This window comes from Aptenodytes forsteri, unplaced genomic scaffold (assembly GCF_000699145.1).
Source record: "Aptenodytes forsteri isolate BGI_AS27 unplaced genomic scaffold, ASM69914v1 Scaffold534, whole genome shotgun sequence".
NCBI classification, from domain to species: domain Eukaryota; kingdom Metazoa; phylum Chordata; class Aves; order Sphenisciformes; family Spheniscidae; genus Aptenodytes; species Aptenodytes forsteri.
Window position 1 is genome coordinate 1,736,025 of NW_008795712.1, and position 14,266 is coordinate 1,750,290.

At 62.8% G+C, this 14,266-nt stretch overlaps 3 protein-coding genes across 3 annotated transcripts; all 3 read left to right on the plus strand.

Annotated features, from left to right (window-relative positions):
- The first annotated feature begins 279 nt into the window (after nt 1–279).
- On the plus strand, nt 280–663 carry CYSRT1 (cysteine rich tail 1). The gene has a single exon (XM_009283449.1). It carries the CDS (start codon nt 280–282, stop codon nt 661–663), a length of 384 nt encoding a protein of 127 aa, XP_009281724.1.
- Nucleotides 664–6,845: 6,182 nt separating this feature from the next.
- RNF224 (ring finger protein 224) lies at nt 6,846–7,352 on the plus strand. Its single transcript, XM_009283466.1, has one exon. It carries the CDS (start codon nt 6,846–6,848, stop codon nt 7,350–7,352), a length of 507 nt encoding a protein of 168 aa, XP_009281741.1.
- A 4,053-nt stretch (nt 7,353–11,405) lies between these two features.
- LRRC26 (leucine rich repeat containing 26) lies at nt 11,406–13,955 on the plus strand. The gene is made up of 2 exons (XM_019473172.1): nt 11,406–12,064; nt 13,696–13,955. The coding sequence occupies exons 1-2, from the start codon at nt 11,521–11,523 to the stop codon at nt 13,953–13,955; spliced, it is 804 nt and encodes a 267-aa protein (XP_019328717.1). The 5' UTR covers nt 11,406–11,520.
- The last annotated feature ends 311 nt before the right edge of the window (nt 13,956–14,266 follow it).

Sequence of the window (14,266 nt, forward strand, 5' to 3'; positions counted from 1 at the left end):
GGCGTCACCCTCTCCTGCCTCCCCTTCCGGCTCTGCCATCAGGGCCACACGGCCCAAGGGTACAGGTTGCATGTCGGGGTCCCCTGGGGCTGGCAGGGAGGGGGGGGCACAGCTCTGCACCAAGCTCCCAAACCAGTGGGGTCTGCCAGGGGTCCGTTCCCCATGCCGTGAGAACAACCCCGGCGCTGACACCCCCCGCACCCTGGGTTAACAGGGTCTCTGTCTCGCAGGAGGTGGGCAATGCCAGCCAGGCCACGCATGCTGACGACGAGCAGGGAGATGGATCGTGGCGTCAGCCTGGAGAACCCCTACGCCAGCGTCAACATCCCGCGGGACCAGTTCCAGCAAAGCTTCATCACTCGCTATCTGAAGGACGAGCCCACTGTCATTGCCAACCCTGCAGCTGTGCCCACCTACGGCGTGGAGGAGCAGGCGGACCCCGCTGGCAGCTGGAACAGCCCAGCCATTTCCACGGGGAAGTCCTGGTCCCGTCCCTACAACCCCTATGCCAGCCTGAGGATGCCCAACGGGGAATCGCCCGACTCCTTCTACACTGTCACCCTGGACAAGCCACCCAAGGGCCAGGAGCGGGAGGCTGGCAGGGGATGCGGCTGCTTCAAGTGCTGCCCCTGCTACAGAAAGTGCTGCTGTGTCATCTCCTGAGGGCCCTCGCTGCACCTGCGGGACATGCCGACCACGGGATGGGGCCAGGTGGCACCGCGGGGACGTGGCTGCCCAGCCTGGGCACCCCGGGGAGCTGCCCTGGTGCCCAGCAGAGCTGGCAGCTGGGAGGTGGCACTGTCTGGACTCTGCCATTGCTTTTCACCCATGAACTCCGCAGGTTCATGGGTGAGAGCAATGAGGTCCTGAGAGCCCAGTGTGGGGCACGGGGGAGAAGGACAGGTCCCCCCTGTCCCGCTGAGGCCTGGGAGCCTTGAGGATGATATGTGCCAACGCAGATGCCACCGAGAAGTGCCTACACTGGGGATGGGGCAGCACTTTGAGCCTGCGATTCTGTACATGGACCCTGCCAGTCTGCCCTTGCTGGGAAACCTCCAACTCTGGGGAAGGTGTAGGCATTGCCCACCTGCTGGAGGGTAGGTTTGGATGATGGCAGTCCTGTGTGCATGGCAGAGGAGGGCATCGTCGTCGCTGTCTTGGAGTGGTGGAGAGGAGCCAGGGACATGCCTCCAGCCGGGATGGGGACCCACCTCCCCAGAACTGAGCGGTCTCCCCATCCACAGCACCATGGGGATGCTGCAGCACCCTGCGCCAAGCTCCTGTTGGATACCGCTCCTCCTCCACACTGCCCATGGGACAGAGGGAAGGAGACAGGAAGGACAGAGAGACAAAGCGTGGCAGAGTGCTGGGCAGCGCTCTGGGGCAGCACCTGACGGCACAGCATGGGTGCGGGTGTTAACGTCCCAGTGCCAGGAAACCCCCAGCCCCATTCGGTTCCTCCTGCCAGGCTTGCGGGGCGCTGGGCACAACCCCTCGCCCCATCCACATCCTGGCTTGGGGCTCCACACTGCGTTGGGGCTGGGTCTGGTGCGGAGGGCTGGCCCAGCCACACTGGTGGCACTGGCGCACCCCATTTAGGACACAGATCCCCTTTGCCTTCTGTAACCCCCTGGGCATTGAGGAAGGCGAGCGAGGAGCCTGCTGGCCACTTTACAGAGTGCTGCGGTGGCTCCAGGCTGGGTTTTCGGCTGGGGCTGGTGCGGCTGACCTGGAACAAGCCTGCCGTTGTGTTGGTGTCCCATGGGCGGCCGTGCTGCCAGGCGGCAGCTGCGTAAGCACCGTGGCTGCTGCAGGAACTGCCTGGTCTGCAGGGGCAGGGGCTTGGAAAGAGCACGAGTGTTAGCAGATGACTTCAGGGTGCTGCAAATAAAATTACAGCCATCTCCTCCCCTGCCAAAGTACACCTCTTCCCTCCACCCTGGGTTTTCCGGGATTTCCGTGTTACTTCTTGCTTATCCTGGCGGGTTGTGTAAGGGCAGTGCAGGGGGCACACAGCCCTCTCCCCTCCCCTCAAAACCAGGCTTAACTGTTGCACTGCTGACTTGCGGCAGCAGCAGTGGCACACTGAGCTCTTCGGCTGCCTGCCGCCCTGCTGCCGGCCTGGGCCCAATGCTCCCCTTGCCCAGGCGTTTCCAGTACAGCCTGCTCCTGCCTGCCTGGGGACGCTGGCTGGTGCTCAGCCCAACCCTGCCAAGCTGGATGGCTGTCCTGCCTTCTGGAAAGAGAGCCTGGCTTTGGGGGGCGCTGGGGAGGGAGTAGGTTCCTGGCTGGGCCAGCTGGGTGGGCTTTGTGGCACTTCCCTGGTTGGCTGCGACCGCCTGAGAGCCCACCAGCACTGCTTGGAGCTCGCCACAGCTTGGAGCCCGCAACCACCGGGATCCCACCACCACTGAGATCCCACCAGAACTGGGAGCCCACCGCTGCCTGGGAGCCCACCACCCCTGGGAGCTTCTGGACTGGGGTGGCAGTGGCTTGGCAGAGGTGCAGGGCAGAGCCCTGCCAGTTTGTCCCCCCAACCCCGCCCTGACCCCCCTGCTTGGCCCAGGTCCCATGCTGGTGGCTGGCCAGGGGGTGTGCAGCTTGCAGGAGGAGGCTGGCAGGGACACAGGCCCATGCCGCCCGCCCTGCACAAGGAGCGCTCTTGTTCGCCCTGCCTGGACCGTGGGCAGTGCTGGCATGGGGACAGGCAGATCCACCCCTTGTTTGCTTTTGTGGCCCCGACGCCAGCCCTGCCCTGCCACAGAGCCCACCCGCCGCGTGGCTGGGCAGAGACGTGGCGTCACCACGTTGGCTTGGCTGAAACCCGCATCCCACAGAGGCTGTTCAGTGCCCCAGGGGTCTGACATGCTCTGCGGGGACAAACACGGTTTGGGGAGTGAAAACTGTCCCCAAGGGGTGTGTGGCGCCTTCGGCAGAGCCCCGGGGCTAGTGCTGCTGGCATCAGCAGGGGGGCTGAGGGGCGAGGAATGTGCTGGCCTGGCCTGGGCAGGGCGCTGGCAGGGTGCAGCATCTGCCGGCAGAGCCATGTGTCACTACTGCCCTTCGCTCTGTCTAACCTTGGGGCAATGGCAAACAAGCTGGGTGAGGCCGGGCAGACCACTGCCTGCCAAACACCCGGGCAATGATTAAGCTGGAGGCAGCAGGAAAACCAGGCGTGTGAGCAGGGGAGGGCACAGGATGCTGCCCCAGACCTCGACGGGGCTCTGGGTGACATGGGCAGCTGTGTGCAGGGTCCCATGGGTGCTCCCTGGCTGTGTTTCATCTCTGAAGGGTGCTTGGGGGTGTGGAGGGTTGTGCTGGGTGATTGCCACCTCCTGCGTCTGGAGTGTGGGTGGTGATGCACGTATCTGGCTCATCTGGATCAGACCTTTGGACTCCCCTGAAGGTGCCGCTCCCTGCCCAGCTGTGCCAAAGATCCCTGCAGCCCTCGGGGACGATACCTGGGAACAGGAAAAGACATTTCCCACCCATGCGTGTCACTGCTGATTGCAGATACGCCTTCCCTGTGCCCAGATTCGGGTGTTTCGGCAGGGCTCACGGAGCCCAGCAGGGACTGAAGGCTGGTTTCAGGCAGCGTGCCCCTTGGTGTCACCCTGCGCGGCTTGGCAGATGCACAGCCCATGTCACCAAGGGGTCCCCCTGCCACAAGCCCTGCCTGCAGGGTGCAGGGCGGGTAAGCCGAGGTGCACAGCCCCGCACCAGGGGCTTGCACGCAATGGGCAGAAGTGGCCGAGGGCAGCTGGGCACAACCCCTCGATGGGATGCAGCTCTGCTGGCATCTGGGAGGGGGACACGAGGGCTGATGGGCAGGGGATGGGCAGGGGCTGGAGTGGGGTAGGAGGGCAGGCAGGGTACGCGCGTGCACGCGCGCATGTGTGTGCACATTTCTGCACGTAGAGGCAGGCAAGGGGGGGTGACTGCCCCTGGGTACCGTGTGCACATTTCTGCACGTAGAGGCATGCAAGGGGGGGTGACTGCCCCTGGGTACCCCCAGCTGTGCACAGAGCCAAGCCCATCCCTCTCACCCATATAGTCTTTTTGGGCAGGGCTTCCTATGTCCCAAAGGGACTGACGCCTGCCTGCTCCGTACCTCCCGCCACAGCAGATGAGCCAGGCCACCACTGTGCTTTGGGTGGGAGAGTGACTTCTTGCCAGCTTTGGGACATGCCTGGACATCCCCAGGCATCCAGCTGCCCGCACATCCCTGGGCACACGGCCACCCACCAGGCATGCAGGGTCGTACCCACCCTGCCAGGGTCGTACCCGGAGATGCCAGGGCAGAGTGGGAATCCCACACGGCTGACGGCTGATCTGCTCAGGGCATATGGCCCTTGCCCCCACCTTGGCCAGTGGGTTTGGTCAAAACCAAGGTCCTTGGCCCCAGGCATCCAGCTGCCCGCACATCCCTGGGCACACGGCCTTGGAGGGAGCATGCTGTGCCCGTCCAGGTACCAGCTCTGCCCTGGCTGCTGGCATCCAGGGTGCTGCCACCCACCCTGCAGGCATGCAGGGTCGTACCCGGAGATGCCAGGGCAGAGTGGGAATCCCACACGGCTGGTTCCTGATCTGCTCAGGGCATATGGCCCTTGCCCCCACCTTGGCCAGTGGGTTTGGTCAAAACCAAGGTCCTTGGCAGAGCCCTGATGCGAGCCAGCCGCCCTGCCATCCCTTGCCTGCTTCCAGACCAGCAAGGGGAGGGCAAAGCCCTGCCATGGGGTACCATCCCCACACCTGGGGACCCATGGGCACGCACACCCCACGTGTGCTGCCTGGGGAAACCTGTGACGGAGGATGTATTAGGCTCCTGTGTCAGGATACAGCCACTGCGCCCCTGAAGGTGCTGTGCTGCTGGCTCTGCTCCCTTGCTCCCAAGCACAGGCATCAAGGGGTCGAGTTTTTCTGCAGAGCCCCGTGACCCCGTGAGGCTCTTGGTCTCTAAACCCCCCCAATTCTTGGGGCTGAGGAGTGCTGGAAACATGGCCCGAGGGCTGCTGAAATGTTTGGTAAGCAGGCAGCACAGGAGAGCCCTGCCTGACTCCCTGCCTGCATTGCTGCCTGCTCCTGCCTGGAGCAGGAGCTGCTGCCCTCTCCTGCTCCCACGCAGAAATGCTGCTGGGTGTCCTGGCAGCCCTGCCCTGGCTCCAGGATGTGCTTTTCTCCTCCAGGATCCTGGGTTTAGGATCTGTCCTCCTGCCACGCTCCCCGTTTTGAACTTTCCCCTGCTTGGAGCACCCTCCGCGCAGAGGCTGCAGCATTGCTGCTGAACCAAGGGCTGTGCAGGGGGCTGGTGGCTGCAGGTACTGAGCCTGCCACCACCCTGGTGCTGTCACCTCCCCTGGATGGTGCATCGGCATGAACCTTGCAGGTGTCACCGAGGGGTGCTGGGCTCTTCCCAGGCTGGTGATGAGCATCAGCCCTGGCAGAGCCGAGGGTAACTCAGCCCCCAACGTGAGAGCCTGGTTACGGATATGTCTGTGGCAGCGGTCACCCCCGGGCACCGGACGAGAAGCAGCACCCCACATGTGGGCACTGCCAGCTCGGACCAGGCTGGAGCCTCAGTGTCCCTGCACCAGCCCCAGCCCCTCCACCCCCACGAGCCTGGAGCCTCGTTGTGCCCTCTTGCTCTGGTCGCAGCCGTCCCCGCAGCCTGGACCACCCGGGGATGTGTGGGCTGGAGTGCGATGGGGTGTCTCTGCTGGTCAACATCTGCCCAGATGTGCCCAGCCGCTGGAGGGTGGCTGAGAATGTGGAGGACTCCACTGCTGCTGCCCAGGTACAGCCAATGTCCAAGCCCTCTCTACCCACGATGAAGCCCAGAGCTCCTCATGAGGACAGTTTCTTCTGCTAATGAAGCAGCGACGGATGGTTAATGACCACTCCTGGGGCTTAGATTTCAGAGGTCTTTGTTATCCAGGTGCTGGTAACCCAATCTCCCAGGCTTGGCTTCCTGGCAGCAGATCCGATAGCATGCCTGTCCCTGAAAGGTGAGCCCCTTCCCACTCCCACAGCCACCAGCAGCTGCCGGGACCTGGCTGGGGAGCTGCTGGTGGCTCAGGCCCCCCATGCTCCCCGCAGGACTGCCGCAGCCCCCTGGGATGGCACAGCCCTTCTGCCACCTCCCCTGAGGTCCTGGGGAGCATCTCAGGACAGGTAGGGATGAGGGACAGGGGAGGAGGGGAGGAGAGGGATGCTTGTGTATATCAAAATGCTTGAGGTCACCCATAGAGAGGGAGCGGGGATTTGGTGGCCTCCAGGAGAGGTTTGTAAATATGCTGGTGGGTACTAGACCCACCCTGAGATGAGGCTGGACCCCTCAACTGCTCCCCACCAGCCTGCATGCCCATCCCCTGCTGCTGACAGCCGTGCCATGGTAGCTTGGCACAGCCTGGGGCTGGCGAGGAGCAGGGCTGTGGCACTGCCTGGTCCTCCGGGCGCTGCTTCCCTGCCCACCCGGCTGACCCCCTCCTGCCCACACTGTCTTCCCCACCGACCCAGAGCCCAGGCAGGGTGCTGAGGTCCAACCAGCCCCCAGCCCCCACAGGACATAAGGGGCATTTGGCAGAGCTCCTGGCAGAGATGCAGGGATGGCACCAGGGAAAACACATCCCCCTTGGATGCGGGCAGAGCCATCTGTAGTGGCAGGGTCCTGCTTCTCTAGGCAGGGCTGTCCATGGGGCAGGCAGGCATGTTGGGTAGGGAGCCTGATGCCCCTGGGAACCCACCACGTAGGGCTGGTCCCCATATCTCCCATGCATCAGATGCACTCACAGGTGGCATCCCACACCCTGGCTGTGGGTCTGATGGCTCCTCTCACCCTCCCCAGCATGTCCCAGGCCGGCGGCAGCCCCCGGGCAGAGGATGCGGGGCCGTGCATCGGGACACACTCGCGCACCCCGAGCCGGGGCAGCCAGGGGGTTGAGTGCATCATCTGCTACTCCTCCTACGACCTGTGTGGCCGGCTGCCACGCCGGCTCTACTGTGGCCATACCTTCTGCCAAGCCTGCCTGAAACGCCTCGACGCCGTTGCCAACGAGCAGCGCTGGATCCCCTGCCCACAGTGCCGCCAAAATACGCCCACGCCGCGTGGCGGCGTTGCCATGCTCGACCTTGACTTGGCCACCTTCCTTGCTGTCAAGGCTGACAAGGAGCATCCCCGGGTGGCAGGCAGGTCCCAGCCTGACTCGGCCACCAAGGGCTCATGCAAAGAGAAGGCGGTCACCCAGCAGCCGACGGGGCTGTGCCAAGACGCAGTACTTCCAGCACCGTTCCCCCGAAGCAGCTGCTGCCGGCCGTGCCTGTGCTGTGGGGTGACGGCAGCCTTTGAGAGCTGAGCAGGAGGAGGGGGCTGCTGGCAGTGCACGGGCAGCTGAGCTCCTGGGGTGCAGACTGGGACCATTTTGGGGGACCCCAAACCGTGCACCAGACCCACATCAGGACAGTAGTGGTGGGGCTGTGCTCGCAGCCTGGGAAGGGCTTCAGCTTGCTCAGGGCTCGCTGTTCATCCTGCCGGGATTCGGGGTGAAATGGGGGGCTGAGGATGCTCCCACTCCCTCATCCTGCCCACCCACCCCTCTGACAACTCAGAAACCTGGTCCAGCCATCATGGATGTCCCCAGTCCCTGGCCCAGGGCTTGCTCACACCTGACTTCTCCGTGCACATGGCTCTGCAAGCAGGGACACCCCTGCCAAGCATCCCCCAGCCAGGGCACACGGGAGTCTTGCACCGTGCAGCAACACAGCGATGCTCTGGGGAGCATGTCCGGCACCTTGAAAGCTTCGCGCCTATTAAACAACTCTCTGTTGGCCCTGCTGGGTTTCATATCTTGGTCATATTTGTTGGTAAACCTTGGGCTAGCCCGGGGCAAGCCATGCCTGTGGTGGGGGCCAGATGGGGAGAAGTGACCTGCCCTGCCGGATTGCTTTCCTTTAAGTGTTTGCTCTGTTGGTCATTTGCATGAGAAATTTGGGCGTTGGGGTAGCTGAACAGTTGAAAACAAGGATGACGGAGCCCACAGGAACTCCTGCTTGGCCTTGTGCTCCACGGCTCGTGCCAGGTTTGGTTTTTCTGCCTGACCCTCTCCCCACCTTCCTGCCTGCACACCTGCATGCAGTCCATACAGAAGTCCCTCCGCTGTTTTTCCAGGTTGTGTCTTTGCGTGGCTTTCCCTGCCTGACTCCAAACAGGGGGTGCAAGGACAAGAGCCCAAACAGCTGGGTGTGGGTTTAACAGAGGCCAAATGAGGAGGGCTGGGGTGCACCAGGGTGATATTAATACAGTTCTTGGGCAGGGCTTGGTGTTACCTGGGCAGCTCTTGTGGTCCTTCCTCAGAGCCCATTTTCTGTATCTGTTTTCCATGTGGTTTATAAGCTCTTGCAATATCCCAGCAATCAGGCACCGCTGGCTGCCCCTCGGAGCTCAGCAGGGGACCCCAGCCTGTGCCTCCCTGGGGCCAGCAGTGATCTCCTGCCCCCTGGGCAGTCCTGGTGCTTGGCTGTCCCCTGCACTGGGTGCCAGGGATGCAGCCAGAGAAGTCCAGAGCCCCTGCATGCACAGCACCCATACTGTGCACAGTACCCCCCCTATTCACGGCACTCACATCATGCACAGTGCCCATGCACAATTCTGCCACTTGGTGTCACCTGCCATAAAAAAGTCAGAGCTGAGATGTGCCCAGCAGAGCCCAACCCGGGGACCTTCCAGCCATGGGATCAGGGGCATCAGGGATGCCCCAGGGCAAAGGTGCCCAGGGGGGACAGCAGAAGCATGGTGTAGTTCAAGGACTCCATGGGGTGGGCATCTGCCTGCCTTGGATCTTGGATCACGGAAACATGCAATAAATTAAAGCCTTCAAGGACAGGGAAAAAGCTAACATGGAGTCTTAAAGCACCTTCCCCTCTATCTTCATCTCTCCCCAGTGGGTGGTGGGAAGAGTTTGAGAAGGGCCCATCCCTACCCCAAGCACAGGTCCAAAGGTGCCAGCAGGACTCTGTGCTCAGCCCGGCACCTTGGGTCCCATCTTTCCAACGGTGGAGGGTGACAAAGACCCATGGCTCCTGTCCCTATGCCCGGGTCCTTGCCTCCATGCTCCTACCCCTGCTCCACCACACCTCCCCAGCACCAGAACCAAACTGTGAAGCTCGGCCCTTGCTGTGTGCCTCTGCTCGTGTCTCTGCTGCTCCCAGCCAGTGGCTGGTCTCTGAAGGAGTTTATCTGCCCCTCCATCACTTCATTGTGGGCGTGTAAGTAAATCAGGGCACCCTGATTTACTCCCCTTGGCCAGAGCAGGGCTGGTGTTGAGCCCCATGCCTTGGGGGACTCCTCCATTGGTCAGCATGGCCCCCCCGAGCTGTCCTTGCACAGTGGATGCTCGGAGCAGCCTCTTGTGGGCCAGGCTGCACCGTTCCGTGTGGAGCCCAAAATTGCAGGAGGAGGCATTGCAGCGGCGGAGCGGGACACCAGTGGGTGCAGCCCTGGCTGGGGACAGGGACCTGGGCTCTTCCTGCAGGGTGCTGGGTCCCCCCTTCCAGAGAAGGGTTCAGTGGCAGGAACCCACGCTCTGCCAAGCACTGGCAGCATGTGTGAAGGGACAGTGGTGGCTCTGCTAGAGTACAGGACCCCAGAGGGTCACTAGCCTGCAACTGCATGCAAAATAGGCCAGGCACAACCAGCACCAGCCCTGCGCTTGGCCGGTGTCCCCAGCAGGCAGGACACTGGGGACATCTCTCTTGCCACATGCCATGGGAGTGTGCAGCAGGCTGGCAGCGAGGGGCTGGCAGAGGAGCTGAGATGGGTTTGCAGCTTCCTGGGCTCTCTGAGCACAAAAGCTGGAAATGGCCTTGCTTTTGGGTTTTTTTTCCAATTAATTTTACACTTCTCACCTGATCCCAGGTGGCCGCAGGCGGTGGGCAATGCAACCCCTGGGGAGGAAGAGTATTTTGGGAAAGGGCTCCCTAAGAATTCGGGTCCCCATATAGCCCGCAGCTGCTGGCAGGATGAGCTGCTGCTGCAGCTCCACGTGGCTGCGGGTTTGTGCCCTGCTTTGGGGCTGGGCTGGGCTGGAGGATTCCTCTGAATTATTTCCAGATGGGGATTAATGCAGCAAACCGAGTTTGCTGCAGGATAGATAAACAAACCAAAGCTCCTCTGGATGCTATTAATAAACCACCTGCCTGCTGCTTCTGCCCCAGATTTGGGAACATCCTGGTCCTGGCCTGGGGCACAGGCACGCACTGCCTTGCTGCCCTTCCAGCCCTTTGGCTGTGAGGCAGAATTGCCAGGGATTCCTCCGTGACCGTGACCGCTGGGATCCCAAACGGGATAGGAGCTGCAAGGGTGTGAGTGGAGGACAGTGTCTCTGCTCCGGGCCCCCATGCCGGGCTGCGGGTGGGATGAGGTGCTACTGGCCATGTCCCCTGGTCTCCTGGTGTCTGCTGAGCTCTGCCAGGGACAGTGGGCGCTGGGAGGTGACACCTTTCCTTTCCAGCCTTCTGCTCCAGGACTTCAGGCAGCTTTGAAACCGGAGCAGGTGTAAACAGGGTGGAGACAGACTTTGAGCCCTCTTGAACCGGCGCTGCCACGCTGAGGTGAGGGTAAACAAGTTTTGGGTGTCTGCAGCCCAGCCAGCTCACCTTTCCCACACCTTCTCATGTGGGGGTTCTTGGGTGTCCTCCAGTGTGCACGCAGATGTGTGATCCTGCTGGGGAGAAGGAGGGTGGCCCATGGGACTCACATCCCCACACTCATTTTGGCATGGCTTGTGGTTTCCTGCCAGGGGCAAACAGAGCCTGGCCAAAGGCTGGGCTCAGTGGGGTGGCCCATGGGTCCCGGCAGAGCTCCCCATTGAGGACCTCTGGGCATGGTGGGCCAGCACAGACGATGGGGTTAGACCTGCTGATGATATAATTTAAGCTTTGTCCCACCCCAGCCAGCTACTGGAGTCCTGGGTCCATACACCCCTCTGCACAGGGCTGGTGAGGCAGCACACCCATGGGGGATGCCCCATGGGGAAGATGGAGGCCAAGAGATGGGTCTGGTTTTGCTTTTTTCCAGCTCTCCAGCCTGCAACGCACACAAGCAGTTAATCTCAGGCCGCACAGAGCTGGCTGCTTACCTGGTTAGAGCAGTGCCTGGCAGAGGGAGGGACGAGGGCATGGCTCAGCACCTTGCCAGGGCAGGCATCACTGCAAAAATATTTGCTGAAAGAAGTGCAGCTCCACCCCAAGGAAAACTAGGGCCGGGAGCACAGCCCGCTCCGCGTTTGCAGACAGTGGGTGGTGGCGAGCGGGGGAATGCGTGCGGCTGCAGGGAGCCGAGCACGTCCACGCGCTCCCCTTGCAGCTAGGCACTGCCTGGCACCTCCGCTCAGCACCAACCGGGCTCACCCAAAGGTGCCAGGCAGGGACGGGTGGCTGGGCAAGGCGACAGGCACTAGGGATCCTGTCCGTGGGGAGATCCTGGCACCGGAGGTGGAGGAGCCCTCGGCACCTCGGTGGGCAGCCATGGGCTGCTGGAGGGGCCCCAGCACTGTGCTGGCCTGCCTGCTTCTCCTGCGTCCGCTGCCCTCACCAGCCTGCCCTGCCGCCTGCCGCTGCTCCTCAGGGGAGGCGGACTGCAGCAAGCATGCCCTCCGCGAGGTGCCGCAGAGTCTGTCGGCCAACACCAGCACCCTGTGGCTCGGCTACAACTTCATCACCGTGCTGGGGCCGCGATCCTTCCCTCCCTTGCCGGGGCTGCTGCTGCTCAGCCTGCCCCACAACCACCTAGGGCTGATCCACAGCCAGGCACTGGTGGGGCTCGGGGCTCTGCAGGAGCTGGACCTCAGCAACAACTACCTAACTGCGCTGACCCCCGAAACCTTCCTGCCCCTCACCAGCCTGGCCACACTCAACCTGGGCAGCAACAGGCTGGGGGAGCTGGATCCCGGGGTGCTGCATGCCCTGCCCCAGCTCCAAGCCCTCCTCCTGCAGGACAACCCCTGGGTGTGCAGCTGCGGCATCCTGCCCCTCTGGCACTGGCTCAGCCACAACAGGGAAAAAGTGCAAGGTGAGTGCCCGGAGGACCGTGTCCCCAAGCCCCCCACCCACTCCACGCTGGCTGGTCACCCCGCCGGGGCTGAGGCAGGACCCAGCACCCTGGCTCCCAGCCAGCCGGCAGCCATGCTGCTGGAGGGGCCCCAGCACCGTGCTGGCCTGCCTGCTTCTCCTGCGTCCGCTGCCCTCACCAGCCTGCCCTGCCGCCTGCCGCTGCTCCTCAGGGGAGGCGGACTGCAGCAAGCATGCCCTCCGCGAGGTGCCGCAGAGTCTGTCGGCCAACACCAGCACCCTGTGGCTCGGCTACAACTTCATCACCGTGCTGGGGCCGCGATCCTTCCCTCCCTTGCCGGGGCTGCTGCTGCTCAGCCTGCCCCACAACCACCTAGGGCTGATCCACAGCCAGGCACTGGTGGGGCTCGGGGCTCTGCAGGAGCTGGACCTCAGCAACAACTACCTAACTGCGCTGACCCCCGAAACCTTCCTGCCCCTCACCAGCCTGGCCACACTCAACCTGGGCAGCAACAGGCTGGGGGAGCTGGATCCTGGGGTGCTGCATGCCCTGCCCCAGCTCCAAGCCCTCCTCCTGCAGGACAACCCCTGGGTGTGCAGCTGCGGCATCCTGCCCCTCTGGCACTGGCTCAGCCACAACAGGGAAAAAGTGCAAGGTGAGTGCCCGGAGGACCGTGTCCCCAAGCCCCCCACCCACTCCACGCTGGCTGGTCACCCCGCTGGGGCTGAGGCAGGACCCAGCACCCTGGCTCCCAGCCAGCCATGGGCTCATGTTGTCGGTGCCCATGGGGGTATGGTGAGGCTCCCCAGGAGGGAGCCAGACACAGGCCATGGCAGCTCCTGTGTTTGCTTGGGTGGATGCATCCCTGGGTCTGGTCCCTGGTGCCCACTCTTGGTCACCAGCAGGGATTGCCTGGAAAGGAGGGCTGGGCAATGGCCCAGCAACAGGCACCCAGCGCTGTCCCCAGCAGTGACACCAGTCCTGCCACAGTGAGGGCAAGGCAAGCTGGGCAATGGGCACCTGAGGGGGCAAGATGAGCCTGTGTGTCAGGGTGGGCATCACCGCTGATTCGGCCAGGACTCAGTGCCTTCAGCCCCTTCCCCAGTGCCTTCATGAACATCGGTCTGATCCTGCATTTCTTCCCCCATGAACCTCGGTGAGAGAGCTCTGCCAGTGAGGTCTCTCCCTTTGCTGCCACCCACTCCTGCTTGCTTCCAGCTTGGGTGCACGCCTGTCACTCGTGCTGGCTGGGACCTTCTGTGGCATCTCCAGGCTGGCTGCTCACTGCCCGCCATGTCTGTCCCCTGGGAACCAGGCCCACCATCTTGCCTGCCTCATCTACTGTCCTGCTCCATCCTATCCTGCCCCAAAACCGTTTTCCAGTGCCCTCTCCAGCACTGCGCCCACCTCCCCATCCTGTCCCACTCCCCAGGGCGCAGGATGTAGATGAGCCCTGAACCTTCACTGCTCCCCTTCTTTGTACCCTGCCCTGGGCTATCTTGATCAACCTGGCCCCTGTCCTCCTGCCCTGGTCCCGTCTGTCCCATACAGACCTGCCATCCCCTCTGTCCTTGACACCTGCCTTGTCCCAGCTGCCCAGTGTGCCCATCAGCACTGCTTTTCTCTTCCAGAGAAGAGTTTGCTCCTGTGCAGAGTCCCGGAGCACCCGAATGAGTATCCGATCATGGCCTTCAGGAATGAGTCCTTCAGGCAATGCCAGGAGACCTCACTGTCCGCTCAGCACTACATCACCTTCTTGATCATCGGACCGTTCTCCTTCATGGCCAGCATCTTCTTCTGCACCTTCATGGGCTCCATCATAGTCGTTTACCACAACCTGCGCAGGGAATCCCACTTCTGGAGGAGACCCCGCATCTGCAGGGGCCGCTGAGGCAGGGCGACCAGGCTTTAGCCCCAGGCAGGCTGTGGTCCATGCCCTTCTCCAGGTGTCTGCACCCCACTGTTGCAAACATTTCCCTGTGGACCAGTGAGAGGATGCTCTGTTCCTGGAAATCACTTTTCTTCCCCCTCCCAGAGTCCCCCGAGATGATGCCAAGCTCCCTCTGCCCCGCTGCCGGGGGGAGCAGCCTCCAGCTCAGCCTCCCTGCAGCGCAGTCTGACCTCAGCTACTCTCTGTGTTTCGGGAGGCTCCCCCAGGCTACCCTCAGACCTGCACATCCCCTTCCCAGGGGGGCCAGGTGA

What these genes read in the sequence shown, in the direction of transcription:
- LRRC26 (XM_019473172.1), top strand. Translation starts at nt 11,521, where the DNA reads ATGGGCTGCTGGAGGGGCCCCAGCACTGTGCTGGCCTGCCTGCTTCTC. An exon ending in CAACAGGGAAAAAGTGCAAG is followed by an intron (nt 12,065 to 13,695) that starts GTGAGTGCCCGG and finishes TTTCTCTTCCAG; the next exon opens with AGAAGAGTTTGCTCCTGTGC.
- CYSRT1 (XM_009283449.1), top strand. Translation starts at nt 280, where the DNA reads ATGGATCGTGGCGTCAGCCTGGAGAACCCCTACGCCAGCGTCAACATC.
- RNF224 (XM_009283466.1), top strand. Translation starts at nt 6,846, where the DNA reads ATGTCCCAGGCCGGCGGCAGCCCCCGGGCAGAGGATGCGGGGCCGTGC.